General features: G+C 32.6%; 1 protein-coding gene across 3 annotated transcripts; it reads right to left on the bottom strand.

Moving 5' to 3' along the window:
- Positions 1–25,431, bottom strand: LOC120346661 (uncharacterized). Of its 3 annotated transcripts, XM_039416449.2 has the most exons (29): positions 25,257–25,431; positions 24,755–24,871; positions 23,095–23,304; positions 21,229–21,399; positions 20,657–20,745; positions 16,947–17,267; positions 16,501–16,725; positions 16,011–16,205; positions 15,588–15,722; positions 15,134–15,224; positions 13,801–15,054; positions 13,104–13,368; positions 12,108–12,255; positions 11,386–11,608; positions 10,823–10,972; positions 9,684–9,947; positions 8,837–9,016; positions 8,067–8,216; positions 7,638–7,748; positions 7,033–7,149; positions 6,684–6,730; positions 6,399–6,534; positions 5,956–6,111; positions 5,306–5,415; positions 4,889–4,979; positions 4,286–4,406; positions 3,529–3,705; positions 2,580–2,704; positions 1–2,252 (listed from the first exon to the last, which is right to left on the bottom strand). In XM_039416449.2, exons 1-28 carry the CDS (start codon positions 25,336–25,338, stop codon positions 2,593–2,595), a joined length of 5,448 nt encoding a protein of 1,815 aa, XP_039272383.2. In that variant the 5' UTR covers positions 25,339–25,431; the 3' UTR covers positions 1–2,252; positions 2,580–2,592. The 3 variants fall into 3 exon arrangements, with proteins under 3 accessions (XP_039272383.2, XP_039272384.2, XP_039272385.2); XM_039416450.2 differs by lacking the exon at positions 10,823–10,972; XM_039416451.2 differs by lacking the exon at positions 5,956–6,111.
- Positions 25,432–26,366: the final 935 nt, after the last annotated feature.

Genomic DNA, 26,366 nt, shown 5'->3' on the forward strand with positions numbered 1-26,366 from the left:
TATAATTATTTTTTTTTATTATACACGCAGCAGAATCAAGGTGGCGTCGTTAGCTGGTGAGGCGTGTTTATCAAATTAAAAATCATGCACAAGCAAAAAAATTAATAGATGATCAACTACAATGCAGATAATGTATGCTAGTACAATTCTGGTCAATGCTATGGAGAGATAGAAAAATTGTATAATGGCAATTGTATTTATATTGCTAAGGGGTTGCTGATATCTATTTTGTACCAAAGTACAATGACTAATGTATATCATAAGACAGCAATGGATTTGAAATCCTACATAGGTTACAACATAAACAATAACCAAGTTGACAGTTGAGCATTGAAGATATATAAAAGTAACATTGGAGCCATAATAAAAATAAAACACATTCCATTCACGTTTAAGCTCATGCATATAGTACACATAACTACAGATTACTATGCTATATACAGGATTGTTCGCTTCGATTGTTCGTTCATTCAATGTCACTCGAATCCTTCAGCGTTAGTTTAAATGATATTACATCAGTTTAGAAACATTCAAATTGATATTTTCATAAATATTATGTAGAATTTCGTTTCACTATCAGCATCATGATGTTAGTTGATTACATACAATTGAGTGTAGCTCCTTTTTTTTTCTGTTGACCATTTTTCATTAAAGCATATATTTGATTGATCCATTTAGTAATGATACAATTTCGCTCATACATAACTCATTTAAAAAATGAAATATACACAGTTCAAAAGATAAATACAAATACACCAAGCCATCTTCTCTCCTTAAATCATAATACAATTCTCAAAACCAGGCATATTATTATTAAACCTACTCAAACCTTATGAAGCTTACCAACACCAATTCAAGAAATTTGCTAAACGAATGCTGTACAATAAATCAAGTTGAAATCAACGAACGACAATTCAAGATTCATATAAATACGTTACAATTAGCTACAATGCTGTGTAGCTCTATAATGATTTTTAAAGTGGATGAATTCATGCAATACATCAATTATTCTAAGTCTGTTTAACAGGACATACAATTTTACTATTAGCAAGTCTACCTAAGTACACAATTCAACAATCACAGGGGTTTCATGTATTACAGCAATTTACAAGTTATTTGAGAATTCTTATAAAAAAGATTCCGTTGTTAACTTGTTACATTACTTCTTATTTTAGTTTAGGGACGTTTATATGTAGAAAAGAATGAAAAACTTCATCAAGGAAATCTGTCCACCAGTGGTGACTGCATGCCATAAAAAGTTCTCAAGAAAGCGAATCACCCACCCTACGTATATTGTATGTTCATCAATAAATAAAATGAAGAGTTCAGTAAATTAAAGTGAACTTTAAAAAATTTCACATAGATTTGGAATTTTGAAGAAATACCGCACTGTAGAACAAAACAACAAGAAACAGTTGGAACTTGACATGACAAAATAAAAAAAAACGCATGCACAGTGAATAAAGGTGAAATACATTTCTGGAGGAAAAATATGAAAATGAAATATAATGACATGGTTTGTTTGGAATTACATTTTATTGAAAATAAATAAACAATTTCAGAGTTCTATTGCAGCACAGCATTTTATGCAGAGCAATATAGAAATACTGCAGATACGTATTATATGATTGGAGGCTGAGCCATATTTCCAAGTAAAGCAAAAAAAAGATGTTCAGTGGGTGATATCTACAACTAAATTTATAATTATGCCCTTGTTGTTATTTATAGTCATCAAATATTATACTCATTTTCTCATCATTGCAATTCATGAAAAACTGTCAGAACTGTATAGGTAGGTAACAAGTTAACACTAGTTAGTTGTTTTTACTGCAAATGATCATAATATACAGAGAAAATGTGACAAAAAAAATGATGATAAATTCAAGCAGCGAGCAAATGAAAAGTATATAAGAAATAGAAAGCGTGCACCAAATGGAAGCGTAGTACTTCTAAAGAATTGTCCAGTAAAACACTGTTGAATGCGACAATTAAATATTCACCAAATGAAAATAACACATGTACTGTAAGATAGGGTCAAAGTTGACATTTTGATTTAAAGTTGATGCCGATGTGATATCATGTTGACGAAATTTTTGAAAATAACATGATTGGACCATTCAAGATCTAACGCTATATTTTACATACAATCACGAAAGAGAAGTTGAATGTTGAGCGTCATCATGGTAGACATATATTGTGCTGGTTTTTACATGTGAACTCCTTTTTGAAGGAGAATTTGTTCATATCAGAATCTGAAAGTTGGGATAAATATGAAAATTTAGTTCGAAGAAATTATTCATTAACAAAGCACTCGTCGAATGCTTATTTCAGTAGCATACTGTAAGTAACCATATATGATAAGATAATTAATTACCAAGAATTAATGTAAATCAAGGCTTTATGGTACAAATTACATCATCACCAATTTTTAAAAATAAATTTCAATGGTGAAAGAGAACTAATACTTTTACATTTTGTATATCTATTCTTTGTCATTTGTACTCAACTTAAAGAAAAATTAATTTTAGAATTTGTTATATAACTTAAATATCAATAAAACAAACAATCATTTATGTTACCATGATCTTCTATTCAGAACTCAATTTTGCAAGCTTCAATGCTTTCAACTTGTACAAGTACTTTACTTCCACTTGCTACCATATGAATGTTGCATGATTCCAACTCTTTAAAATTTTGTTTGTACCTGATAAAATGGAGATTATGACTAACTATTTGAAAATCTTTGAAACATAATTGAACACATTGAAAAGCCTCAACTTCAAACTGCAGTCTCAAATTTAGAAAACCTCAAACCAAAATTCCATTCGTCAATATCTTAAAGGTAATAATTATATAGAGCAACTTTAAAATGTATATATATCACAAAAGTACGAGTCAATATTGTTTCAAATACCGTATTTGCTCGTTTTGTAGCCCGGGCCCATATTTTTTTAACCAAACTCACTAACCATGATTTAAACGAGAATAACGAATTTTTTTTCTACGCACCGCAGGAACAAATCCGCAAAAGAAGAAAAGTTTTGCGACGCCCTATCAATATTGAAACGACGCACTTGGGCATCGCGACGCCCAGTTTGAGAACCACGGAGTTACGTAATCAATGCTATCTGTTATGTAATTGGACGCCTAAGGCGTGAGTGTTATCTAACAGCGCTTAAAATTCAACAGCGTTGTGACAAAAGCGCTTCCTATTTCCTATTGTTCTCTACCACTGAGAAATCAGCTTTTACATCGGGCGGGTATTTAAGCACCGGCCCTTATTTATTTTTATGTTCTGTTCACATGGGCGGCTATTCAAACGGGCCCTTAATCAAGATCGAGCGGTAAACTGTGCATATACGGTATTGAATATTATTTCTTATAATTCAGGGTTCAGAAGAGCTAGGAAAATTTGATGAATTTTCATTAATGAATTTCCAAAAATCGTCTAACAAACCTAATATAGTCAGAACATGGAACTTCAACTTCGGTACATTGCTATATCACAAAGTTTGAAAAAGTATTTACCATTCTCTAACTGCAGTTGTATCATGGGTTGGAATAACAGTAACATTTATGTCATCGGAATCAGTGGAATGAGAAGCACCGTCATTTAACCAAGATTTCTTTCCTTCTAGAAGATGATTCAAAACTTCAGTACTTGGTTCATCTTTGGTTTGATCATTACCACTGACTACATAGTACCTGATAAAATATAAATTAAAATTTTAATTGACTTAAACCACACATCTGTTACATCCATTTTCAAAAATACTCCCATTGTTATCCTAATTTTTACCACAGAGACATGGGGTCGATTTTGGAGAGACAGTGAATGAAAGAATTGCTCGACTCAACATTGTCAAAAGGTGGCTCAATAATTTTAAGAGTGTTCTGATGCCAAACATGCATGTGAAACCACAAAATACCCTCCTACCCAAACTATACAGCAATAGGAGACTTTTATCTAAGAATAAATGAAATATATCCATGAGGGATAATTATGTACAAGAGAATTGCTAGACTCCTCATCGTCGAAGGATGGTTCACGTAACTTCTGGTTGGTTATGGCTTCCTCCACCATAAGGTCAAGGCCGTGGCATGCCAAATGATCATTAAGCCATCTTATTCCTATTCCTCTCCCATGGGATAAAGATGAAAATTCTAACCTATCCTACTCAACAAGCCAACTCAAAATACGGAGACTTGTTAAGATATTCATAATATTGACATTTGATAATATTCGCTTTTCATAAAATTTAGACATTTAGAATAAAATACATACTTTGATCTTATCTTTTTGAAGAAATCAATTCCAACACTGTTTTTATTTGCATGATTGGGAACATACGTTAAATCAACATGAATAGGAGAGAATCCAGATGCTGGTTTCTTCGCTTGGGTACCTGCGCAAAAAATATCGTGAAAAAAACAGAACTAGAAAGCAATGCTCTATTATATGAAAATAAAGGTCAAATGACAAAACTGTGTTCTCACCAATTAAAATACAACAACGAGATTCAATGGAATATCGGGCAAATAGACCTTGAATATGTAAAATAAATAACAGCAATAGCCCTCTAGCGATATTTTCAAACACTGAAAATTTGCAAATGATTTGTTCAGTAGTTTATAACAATTGACAAAAGAATTATCTGTAGCCTACACTTCATGTCCAATAATTAGACTAATCAAAAAGGTAATTACTTAAGACATGAATGGGACCTCCGCTGTTATTTCGTTTCACAATTTCATTTGTGAGCTTATACATTAGCATATGATATGATTTGTTCACTACATGTCCTATATCCTCCTTCCAAGTTTTGTCAGATGACTGTACTATTTGGCTTCTGGGGTTGTGATACAAATATCCATTCTCCTTACAAACCTGGATTAGCTTTTCGTGGGTGGACTTTTATATTTTTATTGTCTTGTGCAGCACATGGATCTGGTCCTCTCACTGGTGGCAAGCACGGCACCTAAAGTAAATATATTTATATTCATTGATGAGATGTGACATGAGTAAACATATGAAGAGTTTACAATGCATGAGAATTGAGATACATCATGGGAGAACGATTATCTCACCCTGATAAACAATGAATTTTTTTCACGGATTGCTATATTAACACATACATATACGTTAGTCCTAGAAACAATTTTTGAATTATGCTAATTAAATATTTTTTTTATTCAGTACTAATTGAATAAAACTAATCATCCATTTAAAATACTGGTTTGCTTGATTAGGGAAAAGCGTATTTTCATCGACTCAACTGAATAAATATAAATAAAAAATATCTACCTCTGCTGAAAATGGATCTGGCTGATTACTTTGCATCATATCGACCAAGAATGGATTATTGTTGGCCATTCCTGCAGATAAAGTTGGAGATGCCGCATTAAATCCTTCAGCTGCGAAAAAAACATATATAGTATGTTGAAAATATAATTTTGGAGAAAGTAAAATCACGCATACACACATCAAAAACATTTAGATTCAGTTGCAAAAAATCACAATTTGGCATGTAATGACAGAGGCATTGTCCAACATTCTTCAGACATAACTATAAGATTAATATCGAGTTGGGGAGTATGACATGCTTATATTGAAAACTCTATTGGTGATGATCAAAGGCTAAATTTGTAACAATAACTAAAAAGACTAAAAATGACTATGCATAGTCAACATCAACTATGTATACACTGAAGTTATAGTGCTTGAATTTTCTGGGAAAATTTGGTAGCTATTGATGTATGAAAGGCGTTGCTAGTTAGAAGCAAAATATTTGTCAGCCAAGTAAAAAGGTCATTCTTCAAATGACTTATAGTTTTGGGTCAGAATCGGATGTAAACCTTTCCAAAATCCTTAACTTTTATCTCATCAGTTGACACAGCCTAAAAATCTTTCTTCACAATCAATTTACTAACATACAAAACCAAAACTTAGCTTGCCTGTTCCAAAATCATCAGCATGGCCAAATTGAGCTTCTGATGCGCAAGTAGGTGACTGGTCAATGGGCACAGAACTCTTTGGGACAAATGGTTTAGCGTTAGCATCAAGTGGCGAACCAAGTTCTGCTGGCTGGTCAGATTGAATTTCTTCGGGATCTGGAAATACCACAAATGTGAATGGGTGAACTTCTTAACTGGAAAAATACATTTAGCGTGAAAACCCCCTCAAGCCTTCAGTTGGACCTGCTAGCTGTTTCGTTCTAACTTGGCAATTAGAAATTTCAGAACCTCCCGTTTGAAAATTCCTGGCTGCGCCACTGATGAGAATTAGCTATTCGGCTGCCAATAAATACAAGTCACCTACCGGTAATATTTTTTTTAAATTGGTGGGTGCCATAAGCTCATGTTTTCCCTGACATTATAGTGACAGATTGTAAATGTACCTGCTAGAGGAGCAATCGGGTCAATATAAGCAGGATGATATCGAGGAATTGGCGTCACTTGCTGTTCATCTTGGTCTTGTCCTGTTCCCATCAATAAATCTTGATCTTCTTTTTCCTCAGTATCCTTAGTCTGTATCTAATTAAACAGAACAAAGAACACACAGTGGTTAAAAAAAAAATAGAACAAGATAGAATTACCAGTATTTTTAAAAAGATCCATTAATTCGGCATGAAACATAACTAAGTGAAACGACGTAAAAAAGACAAAACTATAAGTTCACATACCTCAACGTTCCCATTCAAGCCAAATAAATCTTGGTCGGGAGATGTGCCTGAAAATATAAATAATGAATCTCATAACAAATACTTCATAGATACAAAAAATAGAACACGGTTTTCAAGATTATGTAGGATAATAAAATAAGAGGAAGGGGATAAATCACAGACCAAGACAGAATAATTAAAACTTTTAGCAGTTATGTCATAAAACACTTGCATAAGTATAGGTGCTATATTTTGTGAAAAATTGAAACTTTCCTACTAGTACTAACTGTAAAATTTGTCTTATCTTTGTAAACTATTTTAAAAGTCAACAAAATGACAAATTAAAAAATCAACCAACTAAAGTTCTTACCACCATGAAGAGGAAAGTTTTCTTCAGGAGAAGACAAAGAAAGATCAGATTTAGAAATAACATCTCCTTCAACTTTTTCATAATCTTGTATATTTGGACCATCATACTTGAAATCAACTAGAAATAAAAACATACAAAATTGGTTTCTTATTTATGAATTGCCCTATTATCGACAACATTTCAAATGATGCATGCAGACAATATACAAGTGGGTTCATAGCGGCCTGGTTACAAAGTTAGACTCAACTATGTTGTCAGCGCAGTTTACACATCTCAGGTCCAAATCCCATGGACACAACCTCACCCAGGGTGTAATAAATTGGGTAGGCAATGCCGCAACAAGAGATTCCAGTCCTTTCAAAAATAGTAGCTCGTTCTATCATTGGATACCAGTGAATGATTTTCAGTTGTTACTCACAACCAAATCCATGCATCTGGGATATCTTATCTCGACTGGTGAGAGTTGAGATATCATATTCAACATATACTTGTCTTATAAACTTTCTTTTCCTATCAAAATACATATAAATCTATCCGAAAGCTAAGGTTTTCTATAGATTAGACTAAGCTTAACTTTACTATAATTCATAACAAACAAGACCAACCTGGCGATTGTTCAACATCAGGTGTTTCTCCTGTTTCAGTGAGTGAAGTTTCCTCCGAATATTCATCATAATATTGCTCACCTTGATCTTGTGCTGATGAAGCCAGAGAGCCTGTGATATCAACATACCAGAATACATATGTTCATATATCTTGTTGTGTTAACAAATTAGATACAGATATTTAACTTTGCATTTACTAAATTAGATTAAGATTCGAAATCATTGTTGGGTTTAGGTCATTTATTCTCGAGTCGCGAGTAAAGTCGAGCCAAGAGTATCAAATAGAGGCAATCAACGAGTCAGTAAAAGTCCCAATCATTTCATTGAGATAACTCGACTCCAACACAAAATACGGAATCCATTGCAATGTGTTCATCATTGCAACTACGCTCTTAACTTTGATAAAAAAAATCCTGTTTTGAATCATACCATCAGCTTCTGCAGACAACATATTGGGTCGATCTCCTTGGCTTTCTTGTTCAGTTGCCACTTCCTTAGCCCGATCCTGATTGTCAATATCTTTCAAATGATCCTGAACATCTTCTTTGAAATCAACATCTGTGCCAGGTTGGACAGCATCTGAAAATTGATTATTTATATTGAGTAAGATTTTGTTTAAATAGCCACCATGGCTATAGAGCATGGGACTCCTGACTTTAAACTCCAACAATTTAAACGACTCCCATGCCGATGCATGGCTGAAGGGAATTTTAACTTAGACCTTAGATGATTTTTTGATTTCATTCATAAATTTCAATTTTGATTATCACTATTAAGAGTCTATATTTCAGAAGAGTTTGAAAAAAAAAATTTGGTACTCCCAGAGTATGTGAACCAAGATGGCGAACACTGGAACATAGTATATGTACCAGGTTAGGGTTATTAAGCAATAATTTTATTCCAATTTTCGTTATATTAGTTCTATTACGAGTTCGGGGACTAGCCAAGTGACTCCCGTAGTATTTGTACCTGAAATTATGGCCTAAGCCATACCTGGTGTACATACTACGTTCCGGTGTCCACCATCTTAGTTCACATACTTCGGAAGTATCAAAATTATGGCTCAAACTTACTCCATAGTCCTGGTATTAAGTGCCATAGTTGTACAATTTATTTCAACTAGCCTCATATATTATCATAAATTATCTAAACTCGAGTGCATTAAAATTACCAATAAGAGAACTTCTGTAGTACAGTACCTGCAACTTTCATTTCATCATTGCCTCCAGTTTCTTGAATATCGTAGCCCTCTACTCCCTCTCCTGTCCAATCTGCTTTATCTTCATTTTGATCGGAATGAAGATATCCAATTTCTCCCTGGCGTTGTTCTTGTCGGTCCTCATCATATACGAAAATTTCATCAGGTCTCCGGATGAGACCTTTTTGTAAATATTTAATGTAATGTATAATAAAAAAAAAGAACCGGTATTTATATTTTAAAATGATTCATGAAAAAAGGAATGTTAATGATAAAAGTTTGTGATAAAATCCCAGGAGCAGATGGGCCATTGAATTTCTTCATTTAAACTTCTGTGATAAGTTTTCATTGCTGAAATATTTGACATCCATTCATTAATCATAAAAATTATCAGCGATTTGAATTTTTGTTAATAAGGATTTAATATTATATAATATGAATTACATTATTTAATTTTATTTATATTAATTATATTTGAAATATATCAATTCCAAATTTCATTGATACTATGTTCATCAAAATAGTAAGGACTGTTTAAAATGTTAATTTAAATCCACTTGTGATACTTCCATTCAATTTGATCAATATCAAGTGTACCTGATGCTTCAATTCACAATTGTAACATTTTAAACAGTCACTACTATTTTGAGGAACATAGTATCAATGAAATTTAGTCTTGATATAATTCAAATATAATATAATTAATATAAATGAAATTATATAATGTAAATAATATTATATAATATAAAATCCTTATTAACAAAAATTCAAATCGCTGATAATTTGTACAAGTAGATTTAAAATCCACTTGTGATACTTCTATTAAACTTGATCAATATCAAGTGTACCTGATGCTTCAAGTTGATTTTCATCAAAAGTCTTTAGATCAGTTTCTTCTTCATGTGCTCCACCAATTATTTCTTTATTTGGAGCATCAGCAATCATTTCTTCGTCCTCTTGATTATCGGCCTCCTCAGTAATCTGGTTTTCTTCACTCAGATCTCCGTCATCCTTCTCAATATTAGACTGAGCTGGAAAATCTTCAATGTCAATTTTCTCGACACAATTGTTGTCATCTTCAGCAAATCTACTCTGATTAGATTCTGGTTCAACTGAAATGAGTTCAAAGAGAATAAATCTTTGTATGTAAGGGATATATTCACATATGTTCGTTATTTGAACCCTAACTTCAATTGCAGAATTGAGAGATTTTATTGTTATGAACGTAAGGTTCAAGTCAAAATCGATTGTTGCAAAAAAATATAATACACTATACAGATAAGCTAGGTCACAAGATGGCAAGCAATAAAGAAATTGGTTGAACGAACAAAAAAGTTGTAATGTTTCATCTAATTATGCCCGATGTCACAAAGCCAGGTGCAATAACAGAGAGAAAGCGAGAAAGTAACACAAATATAAAAGCCAAGACACGAGACATCCGCAAATAAATTATTCAAAACATGACTTTTGCAATACGTCATTAGCACATGACAAGTGGATTATGCAGAAAACAACAATTTAGAAGATTCCGTTTCTATGCGCAGACACAAATATGCCATTGCCATTACATTTTCTATATAATTATCCAAATGTGATATTAAAAGAAAGAATTTCCTGGTATCCATTTAGTCATGGTTGGGGCAATTTGAGTATTATTGCCTAGTATATTGAATGAATTACACAGAATGAATACCACACTTCTAAGTGTATCATCCTATGACGATGATTGGTTCAAGTTTCAGAAATTTATCAAAATTGATTGAATATTCAATACATTTCGAGTACCATGTCTTCCTCAGAACAAAGAAGTAGTTTGATTATTAGCATTGATTTCTAAAGTTTGACCTTAAATTCTTTGGACTTCCCTATGTCACTGCTATTGAAGAAAAACCATTTGATGACAAACTAACAGCCTTCTTATATAAAATTTCTCTGAATCACATAATACAGACAAACTGACAACATGCGATATTACACATAACACTACCAAAAATTTGCTGGGCAGAAGAAGATATCAGTAGATTTGAGTTGGGTATGGTAGCATCGGTGGAAACATCTGCACCAACACCACATAATGATGAAATATCATCTTCTGTTCGAGGAGAAGTCATCATCAACTTTGGGGAAATTCCAGGAGCTACGAACGAATTAAATCATAGATTATACTAATGTAATAAGCTTGGGTTGGGGATAACTACCTTTAATTTATGACTTCATGTCGGTAGAAATGTATGTGCTTGTGCATAAGGCAATAATTCTGCAGCAAGATTAAAGATGAAAAACACATTCTCGCAGCATCGAACACAAGTCTATTTCAGTATTGTTTCATCTATTATAATGGATGAAACAATAACGAAACAGACTTATCTACGGTATATTAAACGATTTCCATTATATAATTAAGTTATAAATATCTTGGTCTACACACCATAAATATTGACTGAATATTTGGTAATTTCCACATAGATGAAAAAGGGAAGATAAAAAGAAAAACTATTCCATAAGATATATTAGTCTTGTTATTTATCTTCTTTAATCACATAGGCATACCTGGTTCTAACTGCTGCTGTGTTACAGGAGCTGGTTCGTCGGCAACCGCTGGGCCAGCATCACTTGACGAAAATGGTGGATCCATTCTTGCAAACTGAGATCCTGTGGAGGTTGTACTCATGCTGAACCGAAGATCAGGAGCTTCCATTGACATTGTGGGATCTTCGAGCAGGTCAGTCTGTTGTGGCTGAGTGTCCAAGCATGCACTTTGATCTTCGAAATCCTGGATGAAAAAATGTATTAAATCTACAATACATTTTCACCCACAAATTTACATTATGTATGGTAGAAAGTTTCGTGAGTACAAATGTTTACAAACTCATGTATAGAAAAACACAAATATAGCCACCAAATCGAGGAAAGGAATATTGGGTGAACCAAACAGATTATTAATAATGTTTACATTATATTTTATAAAAATATTTTTTTAATATGGAATATTGAATATATATGACATGGCAGAGGAGATTGAACTGAATTATGTTTTCCAAACGAAATTTAGAGATAAAATAAATCTAAAAAATTTCGTAATCAAGAATGCACAATTTCGAATACTACCTATTTCAAATGCATTCGAATAACTGATTTTGAAACATTCCCGGATGTTCTAATCTTATATCTGATGGAATAAGTTCTATTACCAGGGCCATTTTTATTAGGACTGCTAACTAAATATTTTTGTATTTTTAGCTTTGTGAATCCAACATTCATTCCGCGAGTACCTTAGTTTGAAAATTTCCATCATCTTTGAAATCAGAAATGGTTTCTGCAATAGTTTCCTGTCTGTCACTTGGTGGTGGGGGAGAGCGACCAGTGTGATAAAGCTCGTATGAACCTTCTAATGACGAGTTGAATGACGAATGAACTTCACTGCGAAAAATAAAATATTCATATTACAGACTATTATAACATACAAAATCATGTTTGAAGAGTACAAAAAAACAATTCCATTTCATTTTTTTATCCTCTAAAAGCAAATATAGGTTTCATGCTTTTACTTTTATTGCTCCACTTACTTGCCCACTACATCTTCCATTAGTTGTATTTGCTATATAATGTACTGAACACTCCCTAATAAAACTGTCAACAGAACAGGTCAAATTATAGCCCTGATAGACAGGGAATGAGACTCTTTCAGATAAAACACAAATTGAAATAGTAGATAAATTGAAGAAATTCTAGTTGAATGTAGGATTTCGTAATATTTAATGGAAGCATACTATTATTCGAGAATATCAATAATCAGGATGTCAAAAACAGAATTAACTACAATTCCGAATAAATTTGAAAATTAAATTTTTTCGAAAATGGAAAAATGAATAAGGCCAAGCACAATAAAATCACAAACACATAAGAGGCAATGTATATTCAAGGTGTTTGGAAATATAGGAAAAATAGAATAAAAAAATATTTGGTTGTTTCCATATTTTTACAGGTTTCTCAAATTAAATGAAAGCTCTTTTGTTATATTGTGAAACACCAATTGCTCAAAATTAAAAATATTTCATATGAAACTATTCAAAATTGTTTCAAAATAGCAAATTAATCTAATTGATAAAAATAGTTACTCCTTAAATATCAGTAGCTGTACAAGGCCTTGTTCAAATCAAAAGAGATGAATGAATGTCATATAAAAATAATCAATTTGAAATCAATTCCAACATTTTTTCATTTCCCTCTCATTACTAAGTCCAACTCGGTAACAATGTAAAACATACCTCCCAACATCTTTTGCAGGATCCAATGCACTGGCATTCTCAGTAGTAGCAGGAATAGCAGTTTCACTTTGTGCAATATCATCCTGACCTTCTGGTGATTCCTTCTCGTTTGAATCCTCTTTTTCATCGGCCGTGTCCAAAGGAGAATCATCTTCCTCGATCTGTAAATTTCCATCTGACCATTGTATAACTGCTTCATCCTGATGATCTACTTCTTCTTCTAAAGCGGAATCTTTCTTGATATCAACTTCTCCACCAGCAGTGCCTGAAGAAAGTAATTTGAATTGATGTCAAAATAAATAAAACATTAGGAAAAATCATCATCAGTTCTTTGAATTGTATTAGAAAGGGTTTTCTATGCAAAATGGCTACTTTTCATGTTACGAAACATGCAGAATTGTGTGGCTAACGAATCATACACCAATAAGGAAGTGATTCAATGACAAAATCGTCATATTGAAATGTTGTTAACAGTTGGACCGCTTTAAAATATCTGTATTTAGAACCACTATTGTAAGTTGCAACAAATGAAGAGAACAGAATTGCCACACATTCTAATTGTTTTACGTGTATATGAATTGTCATAAAATAATTATGTAAGACCGAGCTAAAATATAGTAACCCGACCAGAAAGTCAGTAGTCACTATGATAAATACTAATTTCTTATGTTACTGAACAGAATGTGAAAATACACACCTTCAGATTCAGATATTGGTGAATTTTCATTGGTCTCTCCAGATGACTCTTGCAAAGAATGAAAAGGTGTTGGTGTTCTTATCACTGGTTTATGTGAAGCATCAGCTCCCTCACCAGGATCTATGAAGGCGATCGCTTTTTCATGTTCCACTACAGGATCTTCAGGTGTAGTTGATTTATCAGAAGAAATGAGATCATCATTATTCGCTTGTAACAGATTTTCATCCGTAATGGTTTTTGCGGTTGCATGAGCTCCAGCTAAACTTCCGTTATCTGAGATAAAATCACTCTCTTCCGAGATTTCAGGCTTATTCATGATGACAAAACCAGTGTCTTCTTGTTCTTGAGTTGGAGGATGAATAATAACATTTTCATTTCCAATTTCAGCTTTTTCCTTTTCTTTTTCATTTTGTTGAATTGTTGGAGATTCTGCATATTGTACTGTAGATCCATCTTCCCCTTCCGGTGAGTGCCGTCCCGACAGAACACTACTCGTTGGTTCCTCACTACCAGTGCTCAGTAATTCTGCTGGTTTTGCTGTAGGTGGAATTGCATCACCAGTTTGTATATTCGAAAATTCTGGTGTTAGATCTTCTGGTGGTGTGACAGCAACTTTCTTGGTAGCTAGCTTTTCAGGTTTCTGTGGTTTTTCAGCGCTACCCTTTGCGATGCCTTTCTTAGCCGCTGTAGGTGCCGGTTTAGACAATTTTTTCGGAGTGCTTCTCGCAGATGATTTTTGACTATCAACTTTTTGTTTTGATGGTGTCAAAGTTTGCGACTTTTTGGGCTTTTCTTGTGTTTTCTGGGTCGTTGGTTGAGATTTAGTCTTGCTACTTGTAGCAGATCTTGAAGTTGCAGCAGTTGATGAAGTTGGGCGCTTGGAATCAGATTTAGACTGAACAGTAGAAGCTCCAGCGCGAGATGTTGTGGCTTTTTTAACGCTAGTTGCAGAAGAAGGTTTACTGGATGAGGCAGCAGTAGAATCAATTTTCAGCGTTTTTGTGGGAACTTTATCTCTGACTGTGGTCGTTTTTGAAGCAGTTGTAGATGCTTTTGAAGCAGCAGGTGCAGGTTTTGTTCTTGTTGTTGTTGGTCTTTCAGGTCTTGCTTTCTTTTCAGCAACTTTATTAGAAACTGCTTCTTTTTTGACAGGTGGCGTAACTTTTTTAGGAGCAGGAGCAGGCTTTTTCATTGCACTAGTAGCACTGGTTGCTCTTTGTGTATTGGTGTGTGTTCCATTTGATTTTGCAGGTGCTGGAATAAAAGAAGAATTTTTTTTCTTTACTTTGCCACGGTGGATACAACAAAGTATTTGGTTTCATTATTTCCTCACCTTTCTGTTTATTCAATGAATTTTTTGTAGCAAACTGTGTTTTTAAAAACGGTAGATTCTTCATTGTTTCAAGACCTTCAAATATCTTGGTCTATTTGAAAAAAATAAATTGTTACAACAATAAAATCTTCATATTTTCAACATTGAAATAAATATGGTTCTTGAAGTCACAGAGTCAATTCAGTACTTTTTCAGGTGATATTTTAAATGTATTAATTCAAATGTGAACTTCACAGCTAAAGGTACCTAATTTTTAATAAGTGACATGTGCTGGCTATGATATTCTACATAAATGATAAATTGATAGCTTTAAATAAATATTTGAAAACACAGAAACAAAGGGAGGTATTGCATACCGGTTTTGATTTTATAAAGTTTAAATAACAAGTCTTATCAGTTGACATGATAATACACACCGGCAACAAACCAGAGGAAATCAATCCTAGGAATATACCTGACTAGCGTTTCCAGGAAAAAGAACTCTGACAATTTTTTCATTAGGATTATAAGGATGCCACACTAACAAACAACATATCGATGATAGATTGGTCACGGATGAGTCTCCTTCACCTCCAGTACCGTTAAGCACCTGAAAAAAATAATTATAAGCTGAATATCAAATTGTTGGTAACTGTTGCCATCATGACCATTTATTTCTCTTATTCTGTTTCTACAGCAAATACACATTTCCAAAATTTTTTGTATATCTATAATAGATCGAATATTGGAATTGGGTTAATGTTTTGATGAGTGATGGCCACAGCCCACAAAGACCTTGTTCCATTATGTGCCCATACCAAACGTAACATGAATGAATATCCATTTCACACAAAGGCTGATCTGAAATTTTGATACAATGTATATAAATTAAACTTACTCCTGTTTTGCCAGTTGGAGTTGTTGTTTTTCCATTGCAACCCCATTTCTCATTAACATAAGCAAGTTCTTTGCTGTTTTCTGCGGGACTGATAACATACATTTCCAATCGACCAAGACCGACTTTTGAAAAAAGGGTGATCGGCTCAGGATTACCTGGTTTACGAACAAGTGGAACCATTTCCATATGCAGAGCCTGTAAATAGTCAAGTTTATTTCCAGTCAGTAAATAAAATAGCACAGAAAATTAACTGAGAAGAAATTGAGCACACAATCTTACTGGGGAAGGGAAGCCACAGGGAACCAATGGCGTTTATAGAGCAGTGACACTCAAGATTCTAATATTCGATAAAAATTTATAGGTTGAAATTTAAGTTTTCAGAGTACTATTATTATTAACATAAAAATGTTCAGGAATTGGTTTTTAATAAAATTTCAATAAATATTGGCATTTCCTTAGTATCTTCAAAATTGATAAAAAAAACTCTTACCTTTGCTAGTCGCAGTGTATCTTTAACAATATCAACAGTTTTCTGTACAGGATGACTTGAAACATTTTCATCTGTATCATGTAATGGTGATGCTCCACCCATTTTTCCATTTGCTTTTGGAGATTGACTTAATGAACCACTCTTACTGATTGTTTCCAAGAATTTTGCTGGAGCATTGATAAAAAGTTGTCCCAAATCAGGAGATATGAGGCAACGGCGAAGTTCCTGAGAACAGAGAAAAATATATAAAAAGTTATGTTATGCTATTTGAAAAATTAGATTTTGAAACTTAAAACTGAAATAAGCAGTTGTTATAATAAAGCAAGAAAAAAAAACTTATAATAGATGATTATTTTTCTTGTGTAACTTGTTTTGAAAATTCCCAAGAAACTGAAAGTATATGGTAATTTCATTTAACATCTTGATAAATTGATAAATAATCTTACTTGATATTCAGGTGATGTGTTATCCATAGGAAGTTTAACTTGGCGTTCTTGTAATTTTCTGAGCAACAAACTATTCAATCCAGGAAGATTATCAGATCCGAGATGCGTAGCGAGAATACTATCAACTCGATCAACATGCTGAATTAACTTCCAAAACCACGGTTTAGTACAAGCACCACTGTTAACAAGCATATTGAATCCATTGACAGCAAAGAAAGCTGAATCGCCATTTCCACCAGGAAATATGTAGAGACACGGGTTGCGAATTTTGAGAAATCCTTCTTGAAGTGGTGGCTTCAATGTGTTGAATATACCTCCAATCTAAAAAAAATGTTAATTTAGACTTGTTACAAATTTTCTTGTGAATTTTCAACATTTTGACATATTGTGAATTGAACTGAAGTTTTTTCCCCTTGATGTGGCCGTTGCCACATTCATGAAAGAGACAGTAAAGATAAATTCATAGAAATCATGAATATTCATGGGCAATGAAGAAAATTTTATACCAACTTCCTGAAATAATTTAATTACAGTACATAAGACCATTTTAACGACTGGATATCAAAATTTGTCATAAACATACTGATGTACGTACACACTACTAAACAAGATATTGAAATAAATATCACAAAAGTTGTCAGTTTCAGTTTATCTGATAATAGAAAAATGGTAGTAGTAGATATATTATGTTTTATTCATTTTTATATATCGATGATTGATAAAAGCTGAAAATTACATAAATTTAATTTGAAGAAAGGTTCCATGCAAATCAGACAATATATAAAAACAGGATACTTAACAATCATAATAAATCTGAGGAATAATGTAATTTTATATTTTTTGGTATATAATATTGGCAAAAATGAATAGGATGGTAATTAATTTACAATATCTTGGAATAACACATAGTGTGAGTTCAACTATCTCATGAGCCTGTTAGCATAAATCATAAAGTAGTTAGATGAGATCACAATTGCACATATGCATTATAACCGTTGCTCTTGAATTCCAATATCACAAATCACCTGTTAAAAGTATCAGTTACGGAATGCAGTGTTCCCAATGACATTTTACAATGATTCAAACACATTCCATTTCCATTACATAATATTAATTATTCCATGTTAAACTGACATTCATAATTTATACAAGTTCAATATATTTTCCCCTCTTATTAAAAAGAGAATTTATTGATTGCAATCAGTCAAAACCTATTCCATTATAAGCTTCATGCATTAGCCACACACATAAAAAATTTAAAGCAGGAAGCCAGACATCCCATAGGAATATTGTCTCGGGAGATATTTGGCAGTATAAACCAAAATATAAGTTATGCAAGCATATGATCAGGGCACTTGATTAGTAGAGAAAAAATCTGACATTATATAAATTGATAGTTTCACAAGACATTTTATTATCTTTTTCATGTTTTTCATTTTCGAAGAAATCCACAGATACTAATTTAGGGACACAGTGTGAAATTCAATTTGTATTTCTGTAACAGTTGTACCGATAAGAGAAATTTTGTGTTTGTAAATTTTATTGCTAAGATCAAAAAAATTCAACCCAAAACATTATTCTGTTATAAGAAGCAATGAGAACAATCCTTCAAAGCAAAATATTACATTACCAATAGAATTGGTCACTAGAGGGTTAGGATGATGATGAACAATTGCTTTATGAACTGAAACATATCATGCTATCCCTTGAGAGCAATAATCGAGACTGGACAGATTGCAACAGAACCCAATACCGATATACTGATTAACAATTGGAACATAGAAATATATTTAGTACTGAAAATAAAATGCTTGATTAAAGATTCCATTGAAACGAACTGCTATTGTTTCCCTACATCACAAAGATCAGCAACAAAGGAACAGCCTATAGGCATTTATTTACATTTAGAATGAGAGAAAACACCAAGGTTTAGAACCTCTTGCTTTGGTCCTAGTCTTATGAAATATCATCAAATTATATATCTATATCCACTTCTACAGTAAGACTTCTAGCTGAAGGGCACAGGAGTTATATAACATATCAGGATTCACCTTTGTATGTGAATCACTTGTATCATAATTTGTATGTGAATACCACCTCAACCCAACCATTATGAAAAGTTTAACATCTTTATCGCATAAATGTAATGACAGGTATATTTCAGTTCGAGTCAATATATTCCGTAAATGTGAACAGTGAACTAAATATTTGTTCAAGTAATTAAACATTGACCGATCCAAGTCCTTGATATCATCTAATGTAATTAGTAAATATCCCATGGTTGAAATTCATCAAATACGTTTTTCTCTTCAGTGACAAACACAATGATTCACAGAAGTCTGACTGGCTAGCATGCTAATATTTTATTAATAGCATATTGCTACCAAAACCCAAAAACACTGCTGCCTTTTGTAAATTAAAGTAAGTGATAGTTATATTGGGACAATATATAATATGAGCATGAATATAATATTTAATAAATATAAAACTATAAATATGACATGGCCAAACCTAATAATAGGAATAATCTATAGAATTAATTTTATTATGACCAAGTCCGAGATTGTATCACTTTAAAGGCATGATCATGACGCATACAATAACATTGCCCAAATACCATCATAATTTAGTTATAATACAAAAGGACACTCAAATGATGGAAATTAAAGTTACCTACTCTGTATGTATTATCCGAAATTTTATTTCAGATAAAATAAAGCGTTGTTGATATTAAATTTGGACCAGTTGAACACTTCAAGATACTTCTTGTCCTTCAAGATACCATGGGACTATTGTTTCAAAACAACAGAAAATACTTATTCACAATAACTTGAATTACGTAATGTAAAGACCAACAGTTGGACTACTTTGTCAGTATAAAATATGGCAATCTGTCAGAACTAGCCGATAAAAATAGGGCAGTTCTTATAGCAGGTCAATAAATATACTTGTCACCATCTGTAGTGTGACTATGTCCTTTGAGATTGGTCAATTAAAGTCCAGCTGACTTAATTTATTTATTGATAGGAAATGACTACTGAAACTGCTTTGAAAGAGGCTTATAATATATTCTCAAATTAATTATGAATGACAAAATCTATAAAATCCTCTTAAAATTTCAAAAATCTCATAAAAGCTTAGTCTTGGTCAAATGATTCATACAAGGTAACTTATTATTTATTAATTGTAATACCCTGAAAATATGTCATAAACGAACCTACTATAACAGCTGTGACCAAATTGTCATTTTTATTTGGCTATGAATTACTAAAGCTCATATTGGTATGAGAGACTACAATCACAAACAAACAATAATTCAAATATTCACAAGACTTTATATAACAACAATATCATTTCATGCTATATTCTAATTTTTCTAAGGAGAGATTGGTACAGCAGTTGTGTTAATGGTATCTCCCATTAAAAACAAGTTTGTCTAAGTCAGACGCTCAAAATGAAAAGAGTGTATCAAAAAGGTAAAGGTCTCCATATTTTCAGCTTTTCCTTCAAAGTTGTTGCATAATTAATTTGCTTATCCAAGTTTGACAGGTATTTACATCCGGTGTCATTCAAAATTACAAATATTTCTATTTCAAGCATGATATATGGAAAAAAGGGAGCTCATTAAAATGATATATCTTTGAGCCATGATTAGTTTAGGTATAATTGGCAGAATTGATATTTTGAAAACAAACAATAGAAACAGCTACCTCATTGCCGATTCCTTCTTCCAAAAAAGAAGAAAATTCTTCAATGTCGCCACCTTGTTTTCTTACATCAGCTTGGTGATCACCTCCACCTATTCAATATAAATTAGTCAGAAAGATAATAATTGAGAGCTTTAATCCAAATATTTATTGTTTTACACTGAAATATTTTCAAACAGATTGCTCTGAAGTACTCTTGAGCTGAGTCCTTCAATATATATAGATATATTCATCAAGGAAATAGTCAATATGACATGCTACCTATTCGAAACAAGGATGTAAAACATTTTGGAAAAGACTTGTATATAACAAATTATTAAACTACAAATCACTGTTCATCAATAAAAGCAGTAGTGACAGTATTAAAATCCTAATTGGCGCCTAATAAGAACATCATTTAAATCAGAATGACAGCAAAATAAGGGTATTTATAATATGAACGATTCAGTCATTCAAATTACATCTAACAAAATATCATCGGCTAAACGGCCATAAGGATTTCAATTCAAAGTATTTATTGATCATTTTCATTGTTAACGTCAATTATAATTTCAAAACACGTATTTGTAACTCACCATTCATCTGTGAAACTTGGAGATCCATAACTCTGAGATATATTTTTGAACCAGGTATTGGCGTCAAAACAGACTTGCTTTCTCCGTCTATATCTGACCACAAGCCTAACTTAGCACAACTGATTGTGATCTTAGAGTTATGTTCGGATAATGCCGCAATCACTTTGGAATCTGTTGTGAATAACAAAAAATTAGGTACAAATCAAGCTCGACCTCATTAGGGATACACATAATGATTGTTAAATGTTAAGACAGTCATGGAACAAGGGCACGTTGTACCCTTGAGAATATTCAATACAGACGAGTTGAGAAAATTCAATTTATTGATCACAAGAACAAGGGACCCACTCATCATGCTTGACCAAAATATAGATTACCGGTAAATCTATGTTTCAAGCCCATGTCAAGCAAATGCACAATATAGACAATACATGAATACCACTTTAAGTGCATCCAGAGTGTCGGAATATAGGTAATGATTGACAGAGGTAGAGCCTTATGATGACCATTCAAATAGTCAAAATTTATTTCACTCTATATCTGATTTCAAGCAATTTCATGAATATAATAAAATGTAAAACCATAGGATTCAATTTCAAATCAACCTTGAACTTCATTTATCGCAGTCAATGATAAGAATAAACACAATTATGAGAACTGCAAATCAAATTCAGAGGCAGTAAATCAAACAATAATAATGACTTTTATCAAGTAAAATTCTTGCTGTTTGAACATTAAATTATGATTTAATAGGAAAGTTAATAGCACAGAAGACTTCTTTACAAGAATAGAAGATTCCCAATTTGTATTTAATTTCAATATGTCAAACTAATAATCAATAGGTCACACTATCGCAAACACATCACTTCAATTTGCCCTGCCTAACTTCTAACAAATTGAGATACTATTCTGAAAAATACCTATCTACATAACAGTAGGGAGTATCTAGCAATAACAATTTAAAAATTCACTGGTTATCTGCCTGTCTGAATAAAAAGCAATTTCTATCTGTGGTGGTTACACCTATCTCCAGACATCCAGACTGTATGATGAAAAAGGTCTTTTAGCTTCATGCATATTTTATAAAGGAGGAATCCCATCAAATCAAAAGCAGGGTTATCTTGGGAAGGAGAAAAATTTATCCTTTCCAAGCATGATTTATATCAGTCCCATATGCTATGCTAATATATAAATCCATAAAAAACAACAGTAAGCAATTTCAGTCTGGAAAGTTGAGTGCATGTTTTTTATGACATCACTTTTAACCGACCTCCCATTTTTTCATAACAGGGCACTATAAAAATAACATGAAATATTCATAGAAAGTCTGCCTGATTAAAAATTTTTAACATAAGAAGTGATGAAATTCATGATGATATTGATTGAAAAAACATTCTGCCACTGATATCCATAATTTAGTATAAAAACTGTGTCTATTTAATAGCAATAATTAATTTAGCAATCTGATTCATCAGAATCTTTTTATTGTGAAAGCTGACAACTACGGTAAGTGATTAAGAAATAGGTTTTAAGCGTATTAGCTGAAAAGTAGACCTAGACATATCATAAGGTATCAGTGCAAATAATAGTTTGTAACTCGTATTATTGTTGTAAAAGAGAGACACTCTGAAATGCGGAGGCAAGATTCAATAAATAAACAAGCTTTCTCAAATGAGTTTTCACTTTTAAACTGTCCGACTGAGTTGGTTTGAAATAAAGAATATCAGGTGAAAAAAACTGTTAATAAATTTTAACTAGTAACACAATGAAAATCATTTTCCTAATTTGAAAACAGAATCTATGAATTTTATACAACTATAAAATAATCTAGTATAATATATGTATGGATAATAAAATCTAGTTTACCTGTCAAAATTTGGTTGAAGTTGTTGAACGAAAAGATCCCGTCTTGAAGTACCCAATCACCACTACCTTCAGTGATGAATCCACTATAAGCAATGAGACAACGAGGAGTAGCAGTGAGAAAAAGGTCAACGATTTCGTAATGAAGATTTTCACTAGTGGGACTGATCAATACGGTAGTGTCCAATATTCTCCCACTGTACCTAGAGATAACTGTAGACATGAAAGAAAAAAAAGGGAATGAGCAATAGAAGAGGAGGAATAATTAAATGCTCCCTAGAGCTGTAACACAGAGAAAATCAATAAGTAAAATAACACCAGACATTCAAATTGCAAACAAGTATTGATTTGTTTCGAAAAAAGCTTCAATACAAATTGGGGGAAAAGAAACAGACACAAGTTAGCAGGATGACTTTAAAGACATACCGTAAACAATTATAACATAATGGTACGTGTCAACATCTTACTAAACACGAAGATAGAAAATAGGCACATTACAATATGTGTGTATAGTTACCACCAAACCCAATTATTGTGCATATATGGTGACAAAACTAAAGATTTCTATGGTCGACTTGATGATATAATTGAAGGGACGATTTAATATTTCTACCATTGACCCCAAAAATATTTAATTTTGATCATTACAAAATATTTTATGTGTAGTTCACAAAATTTTTTTGATTATTAACGCTTGCAAATCGATGAACATGTTCATGACTATCATTCTGATTCAAATATTTGACCACATACCTCTAAACTAATACTCCTCGAAAGAAAAAATGTGATATTGACCATTATAACTTATACCTAAACTCTTAAAGATAAAAAATGTCTGAGCGGCTTTAAAAATTTCGATTATTACACCATTGTTACTTATTGCTGATTGGTCATTGGAAAAAACATATTGCTAACATTTTTTTGTACACTTGGTCATAATAGAAAAACATATCAAATAAGCAAAGCGTTTAAAAACTGTTGAGGCGTGTAACTGTGGCAAACACCCATGTGGGTTGTGAAATCAAAGTAAAATCTGTTCACTTCAACCCACTGCCCAATTATTCCAAATATTGATCCAATTCCACAAAAATCAATGAAATTATAATGAATTATTTCTACAACACCAAGCAGACGAATGCAATCAGCTGTCGAATAATGTATTTCTCTCTTCTCAAGCTTTGTTGAAAATCACTGTATTTATTGAACCATAACATGCAAATGACATATGCTGTAAGGCCAAATCAAAACCTTGATTTCATAGATTTTTCGTCATAGAGAAATGGAAACGTTTGCTACACAAGCATAAAATCCGGTTCATTGGGTACATGGAAAATATTTTTTTTGTCATTAAGTTTAGTCCCATGTTATGTTATGTCCTATTTAGTATAAAATTCTCCTAAAATAAATTCCGCATCATGCTTTTGTTGCTTACAAGTTATCTATTAAATATTTGCACAAGGGAAGTCGCATGAACAAAATCAAAAGTTGAGGAATATTAAGCTATCGCCATTCTGCCATTGCTTCATGAACTAAAACACACACAAAAAAATTGATAGATCATATTTTTTGAATAATAGTAGGATTATAGAATAGGTAAACCTAAGGACTATACGATTATAAAACCTGAAACCTTTGTAAAATCAATATTAAATATTGCATGAACCTGTTCCAGCTTCTGCGTGCCTATTCGGAATACTTTTCATTGATGGTATGTTATTCAACACATGTATCATCTCATCGTGTTCATCTAGTGACATATCGCTCATCCATTTTTCAATACCTAATATTAAAAAATAGAAGTAATATAAATAAGCATTCAAGTTTATGCAAATGAAGTTTGTTTTAAAGCAAATGTTTTTAAGCCTTGAAATATTATATTGAAGTTGAGAAAATTTGAATCCCTCCAAATACTATGATTAAACATAATGTTTTGTGGTAAAAATTATGAACTATGAGTCCAAATTGGCACGAGACAATTCCAGATGTTTTATGAAAACAGTGACAAGAATGGACAACATATTTAGCAGAATTGAGAACACAAAATAATAATTAGAGTGCTTAATGGAATATGAACATGAAGACATGGATGGATTTTCATTAATTTTTCATTTTATTTTACAGATGTTGTTACTGTGGTAATGAACTGTATGTTGCAATTTTCTGACCAAGTTCAATGTTCTTCACAACTTGTTTAATATGATCTTCGTCATCTAAAACTCCAATAACAATCAAAAGCTTTGATGCCATTTCAGTAACAAGAAGTGTGGATGCTGATCATCAGTCAATGTGTGTACGAATCCACTATTCTAACTCAATGCCAAGAGTATTTATAACAGTGTGAAGAAGCCATAAATTAATATATATAAAAATTAAAATAAAACATTTAATTGCAGATACTGAGATATAAAACCCAAAAACATAATCAATACAGTAATGAATAAAGTTCAAATCCAATTACACAATCATTCACTTACTTAGTAGGCCTATAATACTCCTGCACTAGATTAATTGAAAAATTGGCATTTACGGGATGTCTTGATAATGTATTAGGCCTTCAAAAACAACGCAACCAGACAACCGATTGACCGATCTTAGAAAGGCCATACCCAGTACTACATGTACTATGTCAGAATATAGGCAACGTTTCAATGCAGGATTACAGTACAGTAAATATAAGAAAACATTTTTGACTGCTTCCTAATTCAAACTACTTTTCCGTTCTTTAATCAAGCTTGCCCTTTCCGCATTCACATGCAATTAAAAGGCATGGTGGCTTGCGGTGAAAACCGCAGCATTGCGGATTTAAATCACGCGCGTGTAACGATATTGCTTCGCACGAGCAAGGAAATCAAAGTTACCGCAGTTGTACGAGGTACCGTGAGAGAGGGGGAGATTAATACTGAATTTTATAATGATATACACTGACATCGCATTAGTATTCATTTACGCTGATATCTATTTTTCCCCTCGTGAATAATACGGATATTTATACAAACTGGTGGTAGAGTGTCAGCGATGCAGAAGCCACGCATTTTCGCAATTCCGATTATTTATAGAAAACGAAGTGACGAACCTCGATCATCATCTAGCGCAGCGGCCCCCAAACTTTTTGGGGTCTCGTGTAGCTAGTTTCGTACTCAACGTACTTCTAATGGGGGTAGGATAACAATTTTTTGATATGTCAATCCTAACCCCCATCTGACTACGCCATCCAAAAATTACGTCACTACGACATCACAATCACGTCATAGAGCTTGTCAAATATACGTACGATC

The sequence above is a fragment of the Styela clava genome, chromosome 8 (genome assembly GCF_964204865.1).
Source record: "Styela clava chromosome 8, kaStyClav1.hap1.2, whole genome shotgun sequence".
Lineage (NCBI taxonomy): Eukaryota > Metazoa > Chordata > Ascidiacea > Stolidobranchia > Styelidae > Styela > Styela clava.

Excerpts from the sequence above, each read along its gene's own strand:
- LOC120346661 (XM_039416449.2), bottom strand. The coding sequence starts at position 25,338 with ATGGCATCAAAGCTTTTGATTGTTATTGGAGTTTTAGATGACGAAGAT. Across the intron at positions 21,400-23,094 it reads CTTCAACCAAATTTTGACAG|ATTCCAAAGTGATTGCGGCA; the intron begins GTAAACTAGATT and ends TATTCACAACAG. Across the intron at positions 12,256-13,103 it reads CCTGCAAAAGATGTTGGGAG|TGAAGTTCATTCGTCATTCA; the intron begins GTATGTTTTACA and ends TATTTTTCGCAG.